At 38.3% G+C, this 25,478-nt stretch overlaps 1 protein-coding gene across 1 annotated transcript; it reads left to right on the forward strand.

The window, feature by feature from the left end:
• The first annotated feature begins 1,378 nt into the window (after positions 1-1,378).
• On the forward strand, positions 1,379-19,800 carry pspc1 (paraspeckle component 1). Its single transcript, XM_038305783.1, has 10 exons — positions 1,379-1,768; positions 4,189-4,338; positions 4,418-4,569; positions 5,614-5,709; positions 5,787-5,983; positions 6,068-6,152; positions 6,287-6,392; positions 12,254-12,311; positions 16,687-16,823; positions 19,096-19,800. Exons 1-10 carry the CDS (start codon positions 1,379-1,381, stop codon positions 19,273-19,275), a joined length of 1,551 nt encoding a protein of 516 aa, XP_038161711.1. The 3' UTR covers positions 19,276-19,800.
• Positions 19,801-25,478: the final 5,678 nt, after the last annotated feature.

Consider the following 25,478-nt stretch of genomic DNA (forward strand, 5'->3'; position numbering starts at 1 on the left):
CTGAAAGGGGCCATACAAGAACTCATCAGTGACAGGCTGCAGCCCTCTGACCCTACTGGATATGTGATCCTTTGCTGGAAAGGTAAAGAAGAAGCTCCTCAGAGTCGTGTCAGGCAGAGGAATTTCCGAGGCCTGACCACACAGATATACAAATAGATGGTCTGTCCTGGGTGGAAGCACGTTTCGTTTATCCTGCAGACATGATATATGAGCATTACAAAGTGTAAATATAAAATCCTATTGATTCAGCTACATAATTCTGTGCAAGCTAAGAAGACACAAAAAAACCCTATCTTGTGAAAAATAGCTTTAAACCTGTGTAATTTGATTAATATAAGGAGAAATGTATTTGTTTTTTTATTTTAATTCACTACAACATACCGCTCTAAGTAGCACAGTTAGCTTTAATTACAGTATATGCAGAAGAAAAGAAACCCCACAGCATGATTTTGCCATCACCAAAATTTGATCCTATAATTTGAGCGCATTAATATATATAATTTGATCTGAACCATTCTATTTTAACTCTAGCTATAAATGGCTTGTTAAATGATTAGATACTTTCATGATACAGCTTCTTCACTAAATTCCTGGAATAGAAATATGAGGGCTTCACAGAACAGCCTTGTGTTTATACATACTTTTGACATAAATGTAAAAATAAGCTGATATCATGCAGGTCATTGATTGCAGTAGATTTTACTGGATTTAATTGGGATACAAATTTCCCAACGCATTGTTTGTGGGATATATAATCAATATGTTTTGATACTGAATGTAAAAATTGTGACACTGAAAATGAAATTATGAGTCTAAATGTTATACATGTCTATATCTGATGTGAATATTCATATTATAAAAGTCAAAACCTTTGGTTTGAATGTGGTAATTATGACTTTGACATTGAAATTATGACTCTTCAGGTCAAAATTCTGATTTTGATTTTCCCAACTAAGGTAATGGCTACATATCTTATCATTATAAGATACAGAATTAAATTTCAAATGACTTTTACAGTAAAATTAATAAAAAATAGAGTTAGTCTAAATGTTTTTTAAAGTCTATATCTCGTTATAACAATGAAATTAAAAGTTGGATCATAAATATTTGAAAGGGGGTATTTATTTTTACTTAAAAAGTCAAGAATAAATGTATTAGTTTTTTAGCCAATATCATAAAAGTCTTAAAATATACAAAAGTTAAGAAAATTCGACACTTGGCCTGTAGGGGGCAGCAGCATCCGTTTACCGCCTCCCAGCTACCGTAAATCCCCCCAAGAACAAAACAGAAGGTCGCCATCTTTGAAGGTAGCAGGAGACTTGTATCAGCGCAATATTTGAATCAAGTTTAGTTTAATTCACCGAGCACAAAAAGCTGCATGGCTAACAGAAATATGCAGCAAACGAGGATGCTGGGTGCAAACTCTCCACAGCCGGGAAGGCGAGGGACAGACTCCCCGGCTTCGTCAGAACAGACGTCGGGGAACAAAGACAGCCCAGCCCCGCCGCCGCAGCAGCAGCAGTCTCCCCCGGCTGAACAGAGCGAAGGAGCCGCGGAGGAAACGGGGGAAGGCCCGTCCAAAATGACTTTCAACATCGCGAGTTTTCTGAAGCCCGGAGAAAATACCTTCACCCAGCGCGCCCGCCTGTTTGTAGGCAGCCTGCCGCTGGATATCACAGAGGAGGAGTTTAAAAACCTGTTCGCTAAATACGGGAACGTTAGCGAGGTGTTCATCAACAGAGAGCGGGGATTCGGATTCGTTCGTTTGGTGTGTTCACATCTGTTCTTCTCTGCTCTAGTTTCTTAGTGCTCAATGAATATTAAGTTTATTTCACATTCAATGTATGAGGTCAATATTTGAAGTTTAATGGTGTGCTGGAGCAAATACATGATTTTAAAGGCAGCATACTTTAATTGAACAGGTTGAAACCTTAATTCAATTTAGTTTATTTCTATAGCGCCAATTCACAACACATGTCATCTTAAGGTACTTTACAGTTCCCCAGATCATTCATTCAAATTGATTTAAAGTTTTCTATATAAGAAAAACCAGTTGATTACATCGACTCATTGACTGGAAGGCAATCCCTCACCCTAGCATGCTTGTAGCGACAGTGGAGAGGAAAAACTCCCGCAGCAGTGTGTCACAGTGAGCTTGTCGCAGGTATGACGCAGACATTTTTGATTTATGCTCAATATTAAAGCGTGGTCTGCGCTATGTTTAGTCCACACCACAACGGAAAAGGGAAAATCACAAACTGTGGGTCTAGGTAAGGCTGAGGCGGTGAGGAACTGGGGGCAAGTTTGTCCGACAAGGGAGGGACTTAAGGGTGAAAAAGAGCGGGGATCCAGGTGGAAAAAGGGTCCCAGCGTTCTCGTGCACCTCGCTTTTCTTGCTGGTCCAACTTCACAAGTTGTTTTCCGCAATGGCAGTCATACGAACAAAAGAAGGCGGTAAGGTACCAAACAGGAAATGCGCATGAGTAGAGCGTATGTAGATTTAACCAATCAGAGGACTCCTGTCTCTGGCACTACAATTTGGGAGAGGTGAAGCAGAGTGTCTTGATGCTGACGACCTACTTTTGAAATATAAATTAGCCTTTAGAATTGTCGAGAGAAAATGATGCACTGGTTTTAGAAAACCTTGATATCTACTAAATGCCTTCAGAAGTCACCGACCCCATCCATCACAGGTCTCATTTTGAAGACCAATGAACCAAGCATGACGAGTCCAGGAGAAGGAAACTCACAAGAAAACCTGTAATAAGATTTCCACAAAGCATCAGGTGGACACAGATGACATGCAGAAACGCTCTGGTCAGATTAGACCAGGGGTTTTAAAAGTGAGTGCTGCGGCACCTAGGGGTACCGCGAGGTCACTACAGGGGTGCCGCAGGATTTTTTCATAGATTGATGAGTTTTTTAATGAATGTACATTTTTACATTTTAACAATTTTGTAAATTTATTTTGATGTAGGCAAATATATTCTAAGACGAGGGGCTACATTTTATGTTTCGTTAATACCGGTATGTTGAAAAAATGACAGAAAAATAATTATTATCAAATAATGTCAAATAATCATTATCAGTTTAGGGGTACCACCGCTGGGTGGAAAAATGTGTAGGGGTACCTTGAGCCAAAAAAGTTTGGGAACCACTGCATTAGACCAAAATGTCATTTTCTTGCTTGCATGCAAAAATTATTATGAATCTGACAGTCTCAATCACCCTAAAGCCGGGCATACATTGTGTGATTTTTTTTTTTTTACAATCATTGCACGCAGCTGCAGCTCACACTGTACGACGAAACCCGGCGGTTTCGTCATAAAGTGTGAGTTCACAGCTCACAGTGTATGTGCAACATGATGCTCTGATGCAATCTACCTGCTCACACTGTACGTCTAAAAGCCACGTCGGACTCAGCTCCGCAGTGAGATAGAGCTGCTCTGATTCGTCTAACTGGAAGCCAAACCAGTAGAAGAGGAATCTGAAGCTCACTACAGAGAAACGCACTGCCTTGGCAATTTTGTGCTGAAAGCCCTCAAAAGAAAAGGAGACAACGTATTTGGACAAATACAGGTCTGAGCAAATGTGGCTACTACGGTCTGTCAATTTTACAGACAGGACTCCATTTCACTCATTGCACCCCCACCATGCTTTTGCATTTACATCTGAGAGGAAGAAGAATCCTTGTTTGTGATTTGCCCACAACGATCAGGAGAAAATCAAACCTGGTTGATTTTCTCCTTACATCACAATTCCTGATCAGGAGGTGGTCGTGAGCGGCTGATCGCCCCTGGTTACCATCTGTACACTACACGACGCACAATCAGGCTAAAAGTCGGCCTGATCGGAAAATTCTCTCACGACTAGAAAGTCGCCCCGAAAGGAGTGAAAAAATCGCACAGTGTAAGCCCGGCTTAAAATGCATCTTTCTTGTGGGGAAGCATGGTGGTGGCCTAATCATGCTGCGAAGAACAAGGACTGGGAGGCAGGCAGGGATGATGGATTGAGTTAAATAGATAAAAATCTGTTGAGGTAGTTTAAAGTGTAGTTTTTGTACAAAACTAAAGGGATAAACGGGTATTGACTATGGGTAAGCTGGTGTAACACCGCCTCTCCCCCTAGAAGAACATGGAAGAACTGGAGGATTAAATCCTTCATGCTAGTTTTTGTTTTGTTTTGCAGGGAAGCCGAACACTGGCTGAGATTGCGAAGGTCGAGTTAGACGGAACGGTAATAAACAACAGATCGCTAAAGGTCCGCTTTGCAACACATGGAGCTGCCCTCACAGTCCGCAATCTGTTGCCAGTAGTGACTAATGAACTCCTGGAAGAGGTATGTTGGAGGTCAACCGGGGCTCTTAAAACATTGATTTCTGTGCAATAATTGAAAACCAATCTTGGTTTATCCACAGGCTTTCTCTCAGTTTGGGCCTGTGGAGCGGGCTCTTGTTGTGACAGACGACCGCGGCCGTTCCACTGGGAGAGGGATCGTTGAGTTTGTGAAAAAAGTGGATGCTCGTAAAGCCCTGGAGCGATGCAACGAGGGAGCAATGCTGCTCACTACGTAAACAAAGCTTTTTATTTATGCTTGCTTTTAACTATTAACCACTATCAACATATTTGCATAATAGTGCAACTTTTTAGCAACTTGAATTTTATGATTTTTTCTGCAGTAGACAATGGAAATCTCTTAGAAAATTTCTTTAAAGCAGTGGAATTAAAACACTGCAAACTCGGCAACTTTCTTTACGCACAAGCTATCTTGAATATCTATGGCCTAGGATCTTTGCCGAATCATTAAAGTCCACATAGAACATGCAGGACATTGTACCCCGTACCACACAGATCTTATGTTACTGGCTCAAATTAAACCTTTTTTATTAACATTGGTAATCATAATATTCCCCATCTATTTACTGAGATCTTGTTTCTGTCAGGTGTATCTATTTAATTAGTCCAGTGTGGTAACAGTTGCTATTCTTCTGAAGGGATGAGCTACACTCTATTTCTGTATTTCATTATTATGGCTTACAGATAATAAAAAAATCTAAATATAATTTTATTTAAAAATCTGAATATTTAACAAATTCAATGCAAAAAGGATATTTTAAATTGAAATTGTAGATTTCTGAAATGCATATGGAGCCTTGTTTTGCACGAATGACTTCAATCAGTGCTTCTTGGCACAGAGATGATCCGGCTGTGGTTCTGCAGAGCTGTAATAAAATCCCAGCTTTCATAGAAACTTTCAGAACATCTGCATTGAATAGAACATTCCTTCCCTCACTGATGGTGGTTCACATTTTTTCTCCAGTTTTTCCTTACACCCAACTTTCTGGGAATATTCTTGCATATAGCTCTGCGTTGACTACCAGCTTCTATAGTAATGATCTATTGCACCCTGCCCTCCTTGTGCAAGGTGTCAGTCACAGTCCTCTGAACGTCTGTAAGATCAGCAGTCTTAAGACCTTTAAAAATATGTTTTTGAATTTTTAAAGGTCTAAATAAGTTCAGTATCTGTCTTCAAAATTAAAAGGAATGGTTTCATGCCAAGTGAAATAATTAGATGTACCTGTAAACCTAAACAGCTTCTGTTTGCTCCTATCAGCACTCCATGTCCTGCCATTGTTGAACCCATGGAGCACTTGGATAATGAGGATGGTCTCCCTGAGAAGCTGCTGCAGAAAACTCCAAAGTATTACAAGTAAGCTGACTTTTTCCTTTTATTTATTTAATATTTATGTAGCATTATTGGTAGTTATATAATTGCTCATCTAACAGGGAGCGGGAACAGCCGCCCCGGTTTGCTCAGCCGGGCACCTTCGAGTTTGAATACGCGTCTCGCTGGAAAGCTCTGGACGAGATGGAGAAGCAGCAGCGAGAGCAGGTGGACCGGAACATCAAAGAGGCCAAAGAGAAGCTGGAGTCGGAGCTGGAGGCCGCCAAAAACGAACACCAGCTCATGTTGATGCGACAAGGTAAGAGACGGGCGGGCGGGGGACATTTTTTTCTGCGTTTCCGCCGATTTAGCTTTTTGAAATCTTCCTGCTCCTTCTGCTCAGATCTGATGAGACGTCAGGAGGAACTGAGGAGGCTGGAGGAGCTCCGCAACCAGGAGCTGCAGAGGAGAAAGCAGATAGAGATGAGGTGTGTTTCCTACCTGTTCACAAACTACCAGAGGACCATTACAAGCATTTTAAGAAAGGAGTTAGATTCTAATATTATCTGATAATTGTTTTATTGAAATTGATCTGTCTGTGATGTGGTTCCCATGTCTTCAGGCACGAGGAGGAGCGGAGGAGGAGAGAGGAGGAGATGATGAGACACAGGGAGCAGGACGACATGCGGCACCAACCAGATGGGTTCATACCAAACTACCAGGACAACGTGAGTACTGATGGAGAACACTTTGATTTGGTCGGTTCTGAATGTGGAATCGTCTGGCTGCTTCATATATATAAGACTTATATTCTATAGGATGTTTCAGGTTAACCTTGCTACATAATAAACAGCTTTTTTTATTTGATGAATACTGTTTTGCTTCTATAGATCGCCGAAGTTTTAAGATTTAAAAAACTACAACCCACATGACTAAAACACCTTCTCTGGTATTTAACTGTTCGTACAAGCTGATGATATTATTTTTTTAACCATAATTTATTGAAAACCTTTTCCATACCTTATTTTGATACCTTTCCATCAACTGTGGGGTTTGTGGGTTTCTGTATTTATTGACTAAAATTTCTACTGGTTGTACAGGTGCTGGTCATAAAATTAGAATATCATGAAAAAGTAGATTGATTTCAGTAATTCCATTTAAAAAGTGAAACTTGTATATTATATTCATACATTACATACAAACTCATATATTTCAGATGTTTATTTTGTTTAATTTTGATGATTACAAATGACAACAAATGAAAATCTCAAATTCATCATATCAGAAAATTAGAATATTGTGAAAAGGTTCAAAATTGATGGCCCCTGGTGCCACACTCTAATCAGCTAATTAACTCAAACCACCTGCAAAAGCCTTTAAATGGTCTTTCAGTCTAGTTCTATAGGCTACACAAACATGGGGAAGACTGCTGACTTGACAGTTGTCCAAAAGACGACCATCGACACCTTGCACAAGGAGGGCAAGACACAAAAGGTCATCGCTAAAGAGGCTGGCTGTTCACAGAGCTCAGTGTCCAAGCACATTAATAGAGAGGCGAAGGGAAGGAAAAGATGTGGTCGAAAAAAGTGTACAAGCAAGAGAGATAACCGCACCCTGGAGAGGATTGTGAAACAAAACCCATTCAAAAATGTGGGGGAGATTCACAAAGAGTGGACTGCAGCTGGAGTGAGTGCTTCAAGAACCACCACACACAGACGTATGAAAGACATGGGTTTCTGCTGTCGCATTCCTTGTGTCAAGCCACTCTTGAACCACAGACAGCGTCAGAAGCGTCTTGCCTGGGCTAAAGAGAAACAGGACTGGACTGCTGGTGAGTGGTCCAAAGTCATGTTCTCTGATGAAAGTAAATTTTGCATTTCCTTTGGAAATCAAGGTCCCAGAGTCTGGAGGAAAAGAAGAGAGGCACTTCATCCACGTTGCTTGAAGTCCAGTGTAAAGTTTCCACAGTCAGTGATGGTTTGGGGTGCCATGTCATCTGCTGGTGTTGGTCCATTGTGTTTTCTGAGGTCCAGGGTCAACGCAGCCACATACCAGGAAGTTTTAGAGCACTTCATGCTTCCTGCAGCTGACCAACTTTTTGGAGATGCAGATTTCATTTTCCAACAGGACTTGGCACCTGCACACAGTGCCAAAGCTACCAGTACCTGGTTGAAGGACCATGGTATCCCTGTTCTTAATTGGCCAGCAAACTCTCCTGACCTTAACCCCATAGAAAATCTATGGGGTATTGTGAAGAAGAAGATGCAATACACCAGACCCAACAATTCAGAAGAGCTAAAAGCCACTATTAGAGCAACCTGGGCTATCATAACACCTGAGCAGTGCCACAGACTGATCGACTCCATGCCACGCCGCATTGCTGCAGTAATACAGGCCAAAGGAGGCCCAACTAAATACTGAGTGCTGTACATGCTCATACTTTTCATGTTCATACTTTTCAGTTGGCCAACATTTCTATAAATCCTTTGTTTTTATTGGTCTTCAGTAATATTCTAATTTTCTGATATGATGAATTTGAGATTTTCATTTGTTGTCATTTGTAATCATCAAAATTAAACAAAATAAACATCTGAAATATATGAGTTTGCATGTAATGTATGAATATAATATACAAGTTTCACTTTTTAAATGGAATTACTGAAATCAATCTACTTTTTCATGATATTCTAATTTTATGACCAGCACCTGTATTTGAGCTCATCCTCTTATTCTGGATTATCTCCTATGGATTAGGCTCAGTGGAGACACTGCATGGTTTACGTGTACAGTTTTTTAAACTCAAGGTAAAAGCGGGGAAAAATTCCCAAAACAGAAAGTTTAAAGCTTTACTTTTATACAGAAGTATACCTTTTTTTATGTTGTTGTTTGTTTTAAATCTTGAGATATAATTTTGATACCTTTGATGGAAGATCCTGAATGTTTGTGACCTGCCTTCTGTCGCTGGCATCAATCATTTCACTGATATCTTTAGTGAAATATTAGTTGCCAAAATGTTCTGTTGTTAAATAAAAATAAAGGATTACAGAAATTAGTGGGGAAATTAGTGAGAGGGAGGTTAATCCACAACTCTTAAATATTCCTGAAAAGTGCAGAAGGACTTCTCCATCTTTTAGGACACTTGCATTTACAATCAGCTGTTACTCCAGAACAACCACCAGGGGGCAGACGTGAACAGATGACTGACCAGAAAACTTTTATGCTTTTCTTTTTCACTGTTATTTTTACACTAAATTATTAAACATGGGGATTGTATAAACATTTAAGGGCAAATAAGATTTTCTAGCATATGGTTTTGTTGCAGCAAGTGTTTAATACCTGATAAGAATTCATAAATTTGGTTAATTTATGAATTCCTATCCAATTCTTCAGCAGTTGATTATTTTTTCCACTTGATATTTACTTTGATATTTAAATTTTATTTTACCAATCAAAATATTATTTCTTATGTTCTTCATTTTTACTTTAACTCATACAATAAAACTTCATTTTATACCTCTATCTAGAGCTTTTCTGTGTTTATATTGAAATATATAAATTCTTCATATACTCTTTACTTTAAGGTGTGGAAATCACATTTTTTATATCTATTAAGTTCAGTGTAAAGTTATTGTTTTGTTTTTCATTATTTTGATGATTCTATTAGCAATCATTTTGATGAATAGTTCAAAGTTAAGAAAAATTGTTTTTATTCACATAAATGTCCCAGTAATGACGCAGCTGTTTTGTTAGGTGTGCTTCATTTTAGTGTTTACTATTGATCACTATTAGCTGCAGTAGGTAAGGTAAGTATAAAATATTCTCAAGTTGTAATAGATTAAACACATACTTATTTATTTATTTATTATATCAACAGTAGATTTGATCCAGATCGGTATATTGTTGTTGATGTTTGTTTTTAACCGTCTATGTTTGTGGATTTCCACGTTGGGGGGTATATTTATTTAGCTTCCTTTTTATTTGATACTTCTCATAATGAGTAAATAATTAAACAACAGAAGATGAACCAGAATCTAAAGCTGCCTAAAACAGTTTGGTGTATTTGTTTGTCAGTTTGAAGGAAAGAGGATGAGCGACTGAAGAACCTTTTATATTCTAAATGTGCCTTTCTCTGCACCTAAATGCTCTGCATGCATAAATGTGAGAGCAGAGATTGAACTGTCGCTTGTATTAACTTGGGATGTCCTGATACAACTATTTGATTTTCAATACGATACAGATGCTGCAGCTTTGAGAATCAACCGATACCGATATTGATCCGATATCATCTCGAATCATACCAGCTTTTATTATTTTATACTGTGGAACGTTAGAAAAACATTTATTAAAACAGGGAAGAAAAGTCTACAAAAAAACATTGACCCGTTTAAAATTAACCTTAAAAGTTTTTCTATCAGCATAAAAACATCTGAGATTTTAGATGCTGGCCGATGAAATCCGATCGTATTTTTCTTGTGGTTTTATCGGACGATATCCACTAATATCGGATCGGCCATCCCTAGTATTAACGGATTCTTTCGGCTGTTTGAGCACATTTTCATGCCAATGTGATACAACTTAATGCACAGATGGGATTAACAAGAAAACAACATGATAACTGAAGGACTAAGAATTAAATCTGAGACTGTCCTTCTACATTATTATCACCAACCTCAATGTGCTTTCTTTGCCTCATGATACGGCTGCAGCTTCTTTAGCACACGTTTCTACTGCTTCTACTTCTTTTTTATTATTTTCCAGTTAGATATAGGGTGTATATGGGTTCTATCCCATGCATTTTCATCTAGCAAATCTGTTCTATTTAAAGGAGCACCACTTTAGCAGCTGTAATTTCCTTTATTTTTGCTGATTGGTTGATACTTATATTTAAAACCAGTCTTCTCTATTTTGTCTAGAAACCTGTAAATAGTGCGTCCATAGTTCTATTCTGTCCTTCAAATGGTGAACCTCCATCCCAGTCCCAAATCTTTCTCAGACAACTAACTGCCTTCCGATCAAATGTGCCCAGTTTCCCTGTTCCTGCTGAAGAAAAGCATTCCCACTGCATGATGCTGCCACCCCCGTGCTTTACAGTGATGATGGTGAAGATTTTGTTCTGCTTCTTAATTCCTGAAAGTCTCCATTTTGGTCTTACTCAACCAGAGCAACTTTATTCACATGCTTGCTGTGACATTTAACCAGTGGCTGTCTTCTTGCTGTTACCCCAGACAGGAACTCATTGACCCGCATCTGTCCACCTGAAAAATGTGGATCTCTACAGCTCCCTCATCTCAAGTCCCTATTGGCCTCTTGGCTGCTTTTCTGGTTAAACCTTGACGGCTTTAATGTGACAATTTATCATAACAGTTCAAAGTTCAAAAACAGTGTAAAAGGCATGTTTCTATGATTTATTTTTCTTTTATAACATATTTACTTTTGCAAGTGTTTCCCTGACGGCCATCTCCACTGAGAGCAGTAATATGGAAACTGTCTGATTTTGTAATTGTCTTTAAAGTCATAGGGAAGTCATATTTAAATTTCAAATCATTCAATGATTCAATGATCAATGTACTCTTTATCAGACGATATTGTCCCAAAAGTTAGAACATTTCTCTTAAAAAAAAAAAAAAATCCTATCTTAACATCTGTTGGGGGGGGGGGGGGGGGTTTCGTTATTTTATGCAGGCCAGTTAGTTATACGTCAGCTAAATTCCACCTATTATATATTACAGTCATCTGTCAATCAAAATTTTTCGATCATAGCATCTTGATTCATATGTCGCAGTTAATATACGCAACGGTTGAAATAAGAATAATTTACTTTCCCATTGAGTTCCGTCCCAGTGTTCACGGGGATGGACGTCTGTGTCTTCAGCAGGCGTAGAGCTAACAGAACTGGCAGCGTTGCGAGGCAAGGGCTCCAACATGTACGGCTGTAAGCCTTCTACACCAAACCAAGCTTCTGCTGCCCTGGCGTCCTCTTCCACAACAACTTTGTCCCCGCTTTCCTCCTCTAAATAAAAAATGTATGACGGAGGAGACTCATCAACGACCTCCGACACAAAACTCTCCTCCTGTTGCATGTTTCCGCTGTCCATAGCGTTCCTTGAGTGTCGTTGCTAAGTGCTACTTGGTCCCAGTGTAATTTCTTATTGGGAATCTACTAGCACTAAGTTGCTAACTGGTTAGCAAGATGCTTCCGACAAACCGGCCACAACCAAATTTGCTTGCGAACCTTCCACCACAATAATCCCGCCCCCTTGATAAACGACCAATCACATTCACTTTATTAACTCTTGTAAAGTCAGGCACTACTCGGGAGAATTCGGAAATGCAACGGTTGGAACAGCTGCTTCCCTACGACTTTAAATACACATTACGAGAACAGCTATAATATTTTTACTGTTCTGCAGGTAGATCAGCTAAACCTCATCATTTAGCCCTTTGGTTTCCAGGCTTTTTAAGGTTCTTTACATTTTTTTTTGCTTGTCCCTACCCCCAAGATGGATTTACAGCAGTCTGTCCAATAACACTTTGTATTTTAGCTTTTTTTTTTATATATATCCTGAAGGCTCTTCTTCACTTCTTTCAGAGGGAACAGGAAATGAGAGTGGGCGAGCTCGGCCCTCGTGGAGCCGGTAATATGGGAGGTACGGGCATGATTCTGTGGATGAAATATTTTTGATGTTTCAATTTTTCATAGACTCACGGTAGGAGCTGTAGACTTCACACCAATGTTTAGTTTTTGCATTTCTCATATCCTTATTAAACTGCAAAAGATAAGATGGCAATTTACTGGACATGCGGTTAATGCTAAGCTAACTGAACTACTTTGATGGGTGAAAGATGTAGTTTTCATCCTGAGCTGCATGCAGATCAAACTTTCTGCAAGGTGGTATCAAAAATATGGGCTTCCATAATTAAATGCCATTGCATTAAAACAAATGCACATTAATATCCAACATGTTTTAAGGGATTGTTTCTCATTTATTGTTTTAAATTGATGTTTTTTTATTTATGTGGAAAAAATACATAGAAAGGCTTTGGTTGTATGTCCGTTTTAAATCAGGGAGCTAAATTGATTTGGAGCTTAACCCAGGATTGCACATCCCCTTTATAAACAGGTATCAGTCATACCTCTACGGTTGCTTCAGGGTTGATAAAATACTTTTTTTTTTAAATGTTTTGTGTTATTATATTTTCTCTCATTCTGTGCTCCCATTTGTTTTTATGCTTTCATTCTGTTTAAAACATCTTTCATCTTATTGTTTTTACTCTTCAGATAAAATCTTCACAGGTTTTAATTCAATAAAAATTAAAAATTAAAGCTTTTTTTTTGGTTTAAACACAAGAAGATTGATGTTTGTGTGCTTTAGAAAGATTAGCAGCTACTTTAACTGACCCTTAAAGACTGGAAGCGCTGTGGTTCCACTGTTAAAATGTCAGCTCAGGGAAATGAATGTGGTGAAATGATGCCAACTCTGTGAATTACAGACTTGTGTAAAGGGTTTTGGATAAGATTCTTAACATTTTACACCATTTATACTGGTTAAAGAAAACATCTATTAAAGGACAACCCCTACCTGAATCTAATGTTTAATTTTGTTAATCAGACTTTTGAGAAAGGAGAGCCATCGTATCATCAGACCTGCAGCATTTTTACTCAGACCTTTAGGAGAAAAGGGGGGCATTTAAACATGCGAACCTCCAATAGAGGTTCTCTCATTATTTAAGAGAAGTTGAATTGATGTAATCAAGATGAGCACAAAACAGGAATGCCATTGCAGATACAGCTTTGGTATGAGGGACTCCTGTGTGAACTGCCTTCATACAACGCAAGTGTCCCCCATGCGCTCTAGAGGGTGCAATAACGTCAAAAGCAAGCATGCTCCACGTTTACAGAAGTAAACATGGATAGTAGTGCTAGAGTGCCTCTAGCGATCTTCTGTAACCTTAAACTTCTGTAAACTCAATCTTTTCAAGATTGTTTAAAAAAAAAAACTCTCCGCATCATCGACCGCCATGGTTGTTGTTTTTCTTCCCACTTCTGCGTAGCAAGAAGCAGAATAGTGACCTTTGTGGAGAAGTAATGGTGTTCAGGTCGGGTGGATGCGACCTGGCAGTTCAGACACAGGTTGCATTTTAAAAGATCAGATTTGCATCAGATTCAGGACCACACAGCCAAGTGGGTCGCATTGGAAAAAATCAGATCTATGTTAAGACATGAAAAGATCTGATGCAGGTCACATATGGGCAAAAAAATCAGATTTGGGTCACTTCAGAGGACACGATCTAAAGGAAGATGCTTTTGATGCTCTGTTGTTCTTTGAGACTCCTGAAGCAGCATATGTGCGACTTCTGAAGTTGGGTATTAATGTCCTGGGCCATCATCTCAGGGGTGCTGGAGTCTTTTTTCTGTGAATAAAGCTCAGGCTGTGGCCCTATTCTTTGCCTATTGGTGGACTCCTCTAACCCTCTTCTATTCTGTTTATATTAGTCATATAGTTAGAAAGAGAAAACGGTAGAGAAAGTGGAAACAATGTTTTTTTCCCCTTTATTTGTAGTTTGGATACGACTTGATCCCTCAGGTTAAGGCAAGATCTAAGCTAAAAAACAAAGAATTTAACTTGGTCATCTATTACCCCATTTACACTACCCTTGAAAAACCGTGCCGAGACCGGTCCGAGCTCAGTAACTGAGATAACTTATCGTGTTTAAATGAAAAGCAAACTGAACTGAACCGAGCTAGACACAACCGGACGGAGCTAACTGCAGACCAGTTCCAGAGGTGGGCTCTGCTCGATTCTCTGATAACAAGAGCGCATGAGCAGAACGCGTCATCTCCGTCTGGCTGCACATCGCGATTCACACTCCATTCCAGTAGTTGGCGGTAATGCTCCTCCGGAAACAGAAGAAGAAGAACAACTTCTTCTTCAACTATAAACAACAATCGAAATCTTCTCCATGCAACATTTTAAATAATTGCATTTTAAATATTAACACCGAAGTACAGCAATAATAATCAAGCATAACTTTCTGAATGTGACGGGTGCCGCCATTTTGATTTGCTTGATTCCCTCCTCCTCCTTCTTGTGTTTTATGGCGGTTGGCAAACAATTTTTGGTGCATTACCGCCACCAACTGCTTGATTTCCTCCTTCAATACTGGCAGCAATACCGCAGATCGTCACTAGGAGGAGAGGAGCCGAGGAACCGAGATTGCCTGATGTGTAAACGGTCGTCAGAACCGAGCTCGGCCTGGTTAACTGATCAGAGCTCGGACCGGTCTCGGCACGGATCGGTTTTTCAAGGGTAGTGTAAATGGGGCTTTAGTGTCCTTCACTTATGACTATGAGACATCAATGGTTGAAATAAACTCTCTTTGGACAAATGAACCTGAAACTGTTCTATGTGGATAAAATAATTATAACTATACTAGAATTAGGAACGTCGCAATATAATTTTTTTCATTTCTGATATGATACAGATATTGCAGCTTTGAGTTGCGGCCGACACTGATAGGGACCCAATATGATATCTTTCTTCTTTATTATTATTTTTTGTAGTGTGGAGTGAGTCAACAACAATAACATTTAAGCTCGATTCTTAGACTAATAGAGAATGGATTCAAAAAGGAAAATAATAAATGAAAAGAAACTTTTACATGGAAGGAATTATCATATTTATATTAAAGGTTTTAAATGCTGGTAAATAGAATCCAATATGAATTTTATGGCTCACATCAGACGATATCAACATCGGGACACTTCTAAGTAGAATATAAAACTAGTTTTGTCTAAGATGTCCATTATATTGGCTTTATTAAGGTTTAAAAGTAGGGTTGAAACAATTAAATTAATCATGATTCATTGATTATTGAAATAATCGACAACTAATTTAGTAATCGATTAATCGTTAACTGGAGTATAGAGACTCTAATAGATGCCTTTAGCTGACAAGAGTGATTTACTTAGAGCAGTTTAATATAAAAACAAAATTGTCAATATGCTCGACATAGAACTCGTCAAGTGGAAAAGTTTCACTTTTACCTGGTTTCATTCTGCAAAAAAACATTTTTCTGTAAAGAATCATTGGCTATCCAATTATTAATCCATTAATCGCAAAAAGTAACCGACAGATTAATCGATTTTCAAAATAATAATTAGTTGCGGCTTTAGTTTAAAGGGTTATTTTGAGATAAAATCTCAAACTGGCTGTGAATAAACGCTATAGTTGGTGCAGGGAGTCCATTCATAGCACCGCTTACAGTAGGATACGTTGACTCAAAAACACTCGTAGGATTAGGTGTTTATTCTCCGTTTATGTAATTGTTGGTGTGGCGTATTATGATCCCATTAGATTACGCTTTAAGCCAATAGTGCAATTAATGGTTTGTTGTTGCATAGAGGAATTGGTCGGCATGTTTAATATAAAATCTGTTGAACATTAACTTTCCCTTCAGTCACTCATTTGTTCTTCACCATTGTCAAAACTTTTATAAGAAGTGAATTTGCCTTTTATCCTGTTCTCCCTCTATAACTATTTTAACTCTCCCTCTATGTGTCCCTTTGCTCTGGGTGATGTGCAATCCGGTGGTTAAATGTATTCGTGTCATATTGCTTAAAATGATTTTATATTAAAACATTTTTCTCTGTTCTTAATTATTCATGTTCTCTTTGACCTTTACTATATATATTTTAACATAAATCCATAATGTTTTCGTTTTAATTTAAAGTTTCTTTTATTTTAATCTTTGAGCACAAAACTGAATAAAATCTTAAACTGTTTCATAATTTAAGTGTAAATTTAAAGAATGATTACAGTTCTATAGATTCCTAAATTATAAGGTGTAGATTTTGTTATATAGATGCAGCATTAAAATGTGTAGTGCTATTCTATTACCTTTCATCTTTTTCATCTTAAAATGTGCAAAAGTTACATGATCAGATTGTGACGCACACGTCTAAATGAGGTAGTTTTATAGGAAACACACTGATGACCCGGTAATCCGTTGTTTTGCGTGTAGATGGGTTTAACCAGGCCTCTGCGGGGCCCAGTGGTAACCAGGGTCAAATGATGGGCGTGAGTGGAAGGGGAGGAGCCATTGCCCCAGAGGGAGCAACAAATATGGGGACACCTTTGATGTCAGAGAATGGAGCCATGGTAACGTATCTGAAAACGCTTTTCTATTCATGAAAACGGTCAGATCTAAAAACCAGAATACATTTCACAGCACCGTATTGAAAGAAATATAGCATTTTGTCCAATTTTTTATATATATATATATATATATATATATATATATATATATATATATATATATAAAGGAAAGAAAGACTTTGCTTTGGAAAATATTCAACACCTTGCAGATGTACATAACCTTCAAATTATTTCACATTGCCCAGTAAATTGACATAATAAAGCACCGCTGTGAACCTGTAAGGCTGACGGTGCAATCAGATAGTATTCATATCATTTTCCCACATGTGGTTATCTCACACCCTTATTTTAAACAGCATTAATACTCACTTTTGAAAATAGTAAAACGTTTTTAGACTTAGACAACTGTTATTTCATTTTGTTCAGCTTTCATGACATTAACATGTCTTAAAGTGCAGCAGTGATCAAATGTAAAGATTGGGAGAAAAAACTTGGTGCAAAAAACCCGCCTTGATGTGGAAGTTTAGAGCATTAAATATATATGGTGCAATTATGCACTGTTTTGTTTTTGAGTTTGACAATTTTTTATTGTACATGGAAAGCTAAAACTGTCTGTGCTGTCAACAAAAATATCTAATATATCATGTTAGCAGCCGCTTTTTTCTCAAAGAATGTAGAGTTGATGGGAAGGTGCACTGTTTAAAAATAAAAAAGTTTGCAGAAGTCATTTTAAAGGCAAACAATTTTCAGTTTATGACTTCATCTTAACCATTACGTTTTGATTTATATATATATATATATATATATATATATATATATATATATATATATATATATATATATATATATATATATATATATATATATATATATACCGGTATATATATATATTTTTTTTTACAGTTTTGAATCCTGATCTTTTCTAGTTGAAATGAAATCAGTGATGACTGAGAAACTGTAATGGACCAACTATAAAACTCACTTAAAAACAATCTTCCCCCTCATTGTCCCTCAGTGGGGAAATGTGTCCTCTGTATTCCCAACCGTTTTTATTTAATGACAAGCCGAAACTGAATAAAAAGCTTTATTTTTATCCTACAGAAATTAGTTTTATTGTTGAATTTCATAGAAGCTGTAAACAATGATCATTGTGCCAACACTCAAACCTCCTAATGAAAAGAAAAACAACCGTTTTCCCAGAAAAGCACAACAGTTAGCAGAACTTTCACCCTTTAAAATAACCAACATTTGTAAGATAAAAGTGTTATTAATGCACAATGTTATTTGAAATGATCAAGACAAAAAAAACATCCCCTATACCTTTTTACAGAAACCTTTATGTCCCCTATTCTCTGCATACATTGCAAATATTGGCTCAGGTTACTGAAACTCTGAAACTTAAAGAAAACATCACTGACATTTTTACTTCAGTATGTCTTCTGTAACAGACTCGTGGATCGGTTTGGTGAATGTTACCTGCTGCTGCATTCATGCTCCTCATTGTTTGGTCACTAAAAACATGCCTTATATCGGTATATATTGATAGAATGGCTCATGGCTGCTATTTAGTTTTAAAGCCAATTTTGTCCGATACTGGGAACATGCCATTATTGTCCCTAATTTCCTCCGTAGCTTATCAGCTTTTTGCGCTTGAAAATGGTTATTCTTTACCCAAAAAAGATAGTTATGCTTTTTTTTTATTTTTTTTTTATTTTACAGTGTGGAACTAAATTCAGAGCTGTTTTGCAGAAACAAATCCTGCTTTGGAATTTAGACGTTCCTAGTTTAATTTGACTAAATTTAAGCTATTTTGCAAAGAATAAATGCAAAAACAATTCAAACTGCATTTATTTGAATGTGTTGGTGAAATAAAATAAAAGACCAGAAAACAATAAGTCAGAGTCCTTATTAGAAATGCACATTTACAGTATAAATTAAACATTTGTTTTTTTTTTTTATTAAGATAAATGTGAAAATGTTTGAGGTATTGATACGTCTGCAAGTCATGTTGATCCAAGCAGTTTTGCTAAATCTTTAATGTTCAGTCTCGTTCACTAATGGTCGTCTTTTTCTTTTCTCTCTTCCCTACGGGTTGACCATGATTTTATTCGTTTTTTCTGGATGGCGACAATTGGATCAAACTGTCCTCTTACTCAACTTTGAACTTCTCCATTTTGGATCAAATGGATAAATGAATAACCTCACCGTTTGAAAACTGTTCCATGAATCTTTTGAACCAAAACCACTGCCACTGTGATCTCGGTGTGGACCTCAGTGTAATGACAGGTACCCTCAGGGTGGATCAATGGGGGGTCGACCTGAGGTGGAGTCCCCAAAGTTGCAGCAGGCGGCGGCGGTGTTGGGGCCCCAGGGTGGACCAGCTCCAGGATACGGCAGGGGGAGTCCCGTTTCGGGCGTCTTTGACGGTCCAAACAGCAAACGCCGCAGATACTAACGTCTAACTGTTCTTTAGGATGCAATGTCATCGGCCCTCATGTTTACCCGTCAACATCAACGCTCCAGTTTGCTAAACAAAGTCGCATGTTTTCTCTCCTTTAGTGGATTTACTTTTTGATTGATTCTTTTTTAGCATTTTTTTCCCCCTTCTCTCTCATTCCAATAAGACTAGTTGATACAAACACATTTATTGGAAAACAAAATATTTTTAGCATTTTTTGCAAACACTTTATGATGAGAGGTATGGCTCCCTGGGGTGGACATTAATAAAAGTTCAAATGTTCAGATTCATCATTCTGCACCCGACTAATAGAGGTTTATGAAAGAGCGGCACATGAGCTTTGTTTAGACACCCTCACTGTTTTTTTTTGTGTGGAATTGCCTGCTAGTTACCTTTGACCATGAAAGAAGAAACTCTAAACCAGAAATGTCAAAAGGATCTGGCTGCTTGCTTCACCTCTTTCTCATTTTATTCTGCAGGTTTGGTCATTTTAGAACCAGCTTGCTTGTAGAAAATGACGCCTGTATGCAGTGTTGGGCACGTTACTTTGAAAAAGTAATTAGTTATAGTTACTAGTTACTTCTCCCAAAAAGTAACTGAGTTACTAACTGAGTTACACCACAATAAAAGTAACTAGTTACTAGTAAAAGTAACTATTGCGTTACTTTTGCGTTTCTCGCCCCCGTAAACCTCACCACCCGGCCCCCACCTTCTCGCCTGTGTTTCCAAAGCCAGCTGAATAGAGCGGACGACAAAGACAAGAACCTGCAGACAGTTTAGCATTTATTGCAACTCAACGTAAATGACATCAGGGGGAACGCGATGTGAAGTTTTATAACAGGACATTCAGGTCCGGTGAGTATATGAAATTAATAACTGGGGATGTCTAATTCTGAAATCCTGTGTGTTTGGGTTGTTATAGATACTGCAACATCTATCATCTATCTATCTATCTATCTATCTAGATGTATACTCTGTGTGTGACATAAAATATGGATCTCCATCCCTGCCACAAAGGCCATCAAATAATGTTTAAAATAAAAAATACAGTAGGTTGAGAAGGCAGAGTATCCATCCATCCATCCATCCATCCATCCATCCATCCATCCATCCATCCAGATTTCTCCCTTTCTCCATACAGGCTATCATTTCTGGCTGTTGTCAGGTTCATTTGATCGTTCACGCTCTCTATAGTTCTCCTGTGGCGCGAGCACAGAGCGACTGTTGCGCGCCTTTAGCGAGCATGCGCGTTTCCTGTCGCTTGCGCGGTGACTCTTGCCGCCTGCGCTGTGTGGAGATGCAGAGGTAACCGTTATGTGATGGGGAAACGCAGCTCGACGTAACACCGGTATTTCCATGTGGAAAACGCTGTTTTGCTGCTGGAGTCATCCTCACTCTCCATCTCTCTGTGTGTGCTGTACGTTAACACCCACCAGCAGAAACACCAACCTATTCAACTGACAGACGGAATCTCATCCTCCCCTCTCTCATGACAAGGCGCGCACCTCTGGATGACCTAAAAAAATAATCTTTAATATCTCTTAAACAAAAGTAGAACAAACAATATTTTTTTCTGCACAAATCTGCACTAACGTTGCACTAACCATTCAGTCTATTTGCAGAGTTTTTTGATGTGGGTGGGGTGTCAGCTTCACGCAGCTGCGCACGAGTCCTATAATGAAAAAAGGTTCATTGTGCGACCTGAGTAACGCGCAGTAACGGGGTGCCTGCAATGGTAACTGCGTTATAGTTACAGTCAAAGTAATTAGTTAGATTACTCGTTACTAAAACAAGGTAACGGCGTTAGTAACGCCGTTAGTTTCAACGCCGTTAGTCCCATCACTGCCTGTATGTCGGTTCATAGCAGATTAGGTGACGCTCCACGCACACTTTGAGATCTGGCATCTCTCTGTATTCCTCCTATACTGTAGATCTGCAGCAGTTTCCCAGATTAGTTTAGATTTAATTTAAATCTTCAGAAATATCCCACGCAGCAGTCATGATGCGGTTCCTCCTTCCTCTGCTACGCCTCAACTTCCTACGTGTTGCTGAAATCAGTGCATTGGTTTTAAAACGGTTGTTAAAGGACTTAATTAGAAAAAGGGTAAAAATTACAAAATATCATTTAATTCAAGTTCCGCTTAAGATTTAGAGGATTTTCTCACAACACCAGCAGAGATAAATAAAAGGGGATAGGAGCTGGCAGAGGGGTAAACTGCCCCCGGATACATAAATACAGCTATTAGTACTGGTACTTTAGCAACTTTTCAGAAAACTTCTTACAAACTTTTGAATGGCAACTTTTTTTTAAACTGAAAATGTATATTTTCTGAATGTTGAGTGTTCAGCTCTTTTTTTTTTCATTTAAAACCTTTGCTGCTGTTAACTAATATAGACTTAAAATAATGTTACAATCTTTATCTGTTGATGGGAATATCACTTGTACAAGAAATATGGTGTATTATGCTAATATTTTAGAAATGGTACAATTCTACAATTTCAAAATAAGAGGATTTTAGATTTATGAATGAAAGAAGCCACATGTACAGTCACTGAGCAGCTGCAGGTTTTATCTATGCTGATTTTCAGGGCAATGACTTCCAGCTTCTTATTGAGGTTTTTATTCTTGCTGTTGAATTAAAAAGCCGACATGTTGTTTTATATTATTTTTATGCTTTGAGTATTTGTGTTTGTGACATCCTGAACTTGCATACATACTAGCGATTACTGTGAAATCCTCCTTTTCTTTGTGTTTGGGAATTTCTTTCCCCATTTTTCACCTCAGAGTAACAGGAAATAAATGTTGGATGTACTCATTGTGTGTCTCGTATTTGATGGTCAAGAGAAATTAATATTTGTGGAATTTCTTTTCTTGTTTTGAACGAACTATAATTTCTTTTTTTTTTTCAATGAAAATAAAAATCCTCCACTTGCATCTTTCTCTCTCTGATTGTTTTGAACTTTTAAACACATAAGACACTTAATGTACTTTTGGTCAAATATCTCTTTATTTTTAATCCCACTCGGATGAAAATATATTTAAACTCTTTGACGTTTTCTGTACATGAAGAAAGGTTTAAAATGTGGAATACCATCTCTGAACACACATGTTGGACTTTGAAGCAGCAGAAGACGGGAAACGTGGCTGGAAACTTGCTGCTATAACCACCTGAGCTTGGTGTAGGTGGCGTCATCCTGTGGGATATATTTGAAGTATCACATTAAAAATACTCAGAATGTGTGTTTGTGTACTACAGCAGAACATGTCATTGACTTTTTATGCTTGAATCGGTAGTTACTATCTTGATTTTAGTTGTTCTTGTCTCTGAGGTAATTTTCTTTGATAAAATGTTCTCTGCTTTCTAAACTCTGTTTTTGCCATTTTTTAATCCAGTGGAATTAAAATCAGTGTAAAATAGAAAAGTATGTTTAATTAGCATTAATTGATTCTTAATCACTTTTTTTCGCTTTAGGGTGAAAAATTTAAAACCTGAAGATCTGCTGGAAGTATTAAGGCTACGTTCACACTGCAGCCTTGATGCTCAATTGATGCCCGATTTTTTTGTGAAATCCGATTTTTTTGCGTTGCCGTCCATATTTCCAAATAAATGCGACTTGTATGTGATCTCCTGTGTGAACTGCAGTCATACAACGCAAGTGTCCCGCATGCGCAGTAGAGGACGCAATGACATCACAGGCCAGCGTGGATGGTAGTGCCGGCGTGCATCTAGCGGTCTTTTCCAACCATAAAAACACAATCTTTTCAATATGTTTTAAACATAAATACTGCTCTCCGCATCATCATCTGCCATGGTTGTTGTTTTTCTTGCTGAATTTCGACTTGGCCGTTCAGACACAGGTCGCATTTAAAAAGATCAGATTCGTATCAGATTCAGGACCACATAGCCAAGTAACCTGAGTCGGATTGAGAAAAATCTGTGTTGTTCAGACAGCCATGAAAAGATCAGATCCAGGTGACATATGGGCCAAAAAAATCGGATTTGGGTCACTTCAGGCTGCAGTGTGAACGTAGCCTAAGAAAGGACATTTATAAGGCTGTTAAACAGTTTTTGTCAAACATTTAGAAAATAATTCGATAAAGAGGGGGGAAAAGGCAGCGGTACCAAGCATCACAATGCAATCCACTCACAGTTGCTGCTCTTATTTAGCTAAATGAACCCAGTTTGGTTAAGATCAGAGTTTACGGACGAATTGGCTGAAAGATGAGTTTGAAATGTTGGAGGTGCTGCAAGAAAACAGCTGAGACTGACAGCCTGGTGTCAGGCCTCAGTAAGCAGGTGGCTGTGACACCATCATGGAGAGGCGTGTCTGCTGCGCTGCTGCCATCAAAGACTTTGTTTATAGATGTTGGAGCCTGGCCTGTTTTGCAGTGTAGTCCTGTATCTCTTACTGTGACTAACTGGATGTTCTCTTTATATCCTCTGACATGGGAGCTGGCTCGGAGCTCGTCCGCCTGGCTGGACGGGGCCGCCTGTGGAGCTGGTTGACAGTTTCCGTTTTTATCTCAGCTTCTTTTTCTATGTTTGCTTCTGTCTCCTTGAACCCCAGTCGGCCTCGGCAGATGGTCGCTCACACCGAGCCTGGTTCTGCTGGAGGTTTCTTCCTGTTAAAGGGGAGTTTTTCCTCTCCACTGTCGCTACAAGCATGCTTAGTGTGCCTTTGATTCAATGAGTCTATACAATCCGCTGGTTTTCCTTAGATCGAAAACTTTGAACCAATTTGACTATGATCTGGTTGAACTGTCTCTGTAAAGTGACTTGAGATCACGTGTTGTGAATTGGTGCTATAGAAATCAACTGAATTGAATTGAGAATCCCCACCGATCTGCTTCTACGACATGAACGGGTCGCCATCTGTTAAACGTCAGTTTATTGATATGACACATTTAAAAACAAAAGATGGACAAACTTCTGCGGGGGAGGCTTGAGATGATAAATGCAATTGAAAAAATAAAAAATTAAACAGGATTCAATATGGAAATGAATTTTTAAATAAGCAGGTAAGTGTGTTTCCTGGATTTTCAGGACATGTTTGTCTTCATAGGTACTTTATCTCTCTCACGGTGTAAAAAAATAACTTTGAATCTGAGAAGCAGCAGAGATCCAGCAATCTAAATATGCTGTTTTATCTTACCTGCTCATCAGGACACGTAGACGTCTGTGTTTAGACTGAAAAATATCTGCTGCTTTTTCTTTCACTGTATTAATATCCAGACCTGAGAGGGAGAGGATTTGACTCTTTGATTTCTGAAACTCTTTATTTATATTTTTTTGCTTTTCCTTCTGTCTTTAATGTGTTAGAACATCTGGTAACTGACGTGGCTTCCTTCCTCTTCCCTGCTCCCAAGAATCTAGCCATTATGTATTTGTGCTTTAAATCGTTCACACACAGGTGGATTAGAACTAACATAACCTTTAAAACTCTATAATTCAGCTTATTTACTCATAATGAACATAATAATAGTCAGTTCTGCATACCTTTAGCTGCTTTATACTCTTGCTTGTTCAAATCATCTTTCAATGCCTCTCTGTTCCCAGATCCCAGTTTTTAAACTTAGTTTTAAATCCTTCAGGTATTTATTTTTTTGCAGAAAATTTATAACGCAGATAAATGTCTTGGCTCTCGTTTGGAGTCCTGTGATGCGTCCTTCAGATGTTCTTAATGCCGTCTACCTTTGAACTGGTTTACTCCCCACTCAGTGTGGTTATTGTTCTGCTTCCACATCATCCAGATCCTTTAGTAAAAGACAATATTCTCATTTATGCAATCAAAATCAGATGCCTTGCATTAAGGCTGTCTGGCCTGGCAGGTTACTTATTTGATTATACAAGCTTTACTTGTCCTTTTTGTACTTTTTTCATATCAGTAACTTGTGGAAATGTTTGTCACATTCTTTTTGCTTCGGATTTTAGCTGTTTTTTTATATGCAGGTTAGCTGAATAATGGACCTGAACCCTCTCTGGTCCCAGTCTCAGGAACCTCTGTGTTTTGTTGGATCTCAACATTTTCGGTGAAAATTGCTTTGATCGTTTTAAGGGATTTTTTTCCAGAATTATTTATAGGTATTGTGGAGGATTTTTTTTTAAAGACCCACCCTCTCCAGTTTAAAAACAAAATGCACGTGCAAGAGCATGCACAAGCCCATTTCTCCTCGTGCAAGTCCTGTTTAAAAAGGACTT

This window comes from Cyprinodon tularosa, unplaced genomic scaffold (genome assembly GCF_016077235.1).
Source record: "Cyprinodon tularosa strain WSP-4 unplaced genomic scaffold, ASM1607723v1 ctg564, whole genome shotgun sequence".
In the NCBI taxonomy this organism is placed as follows: Eukaryota; Metazoa; Chordata; class Actinopteri; order Cyprinodontiformes; family Cyprinodontidae; genus Cyprinodon; species Cyprinodon tularosa.

What these genes read in the sequence shown, in the direction of transcription:
- pspc1 (XM_038305783.1), top strand. Translation starts at nt 1,379, where the DNA reads ATGGCTAACAGAAATATGCAGCAAACGAGGATGCTGGGTGCAAACTCT. An exon ending in GATTCGGATTCGTTCGTTTG is followed by an intron (nt 1,769 to 4,188) that starts GTGTGTTCACAT and finishes TTTGTTTTGCAG; the next exon opens with GGAAGCCGAACACTGGCTGA. An exon ending in TGGAGCCGGTAATATGGGAG is followed by an intron (nt 12,312 to 16,686) that starts GTACGGGCATGA and finishes TTTTGCGTGTAG; the next exon opens with ATGGGTTTAACCAGGCCTCT.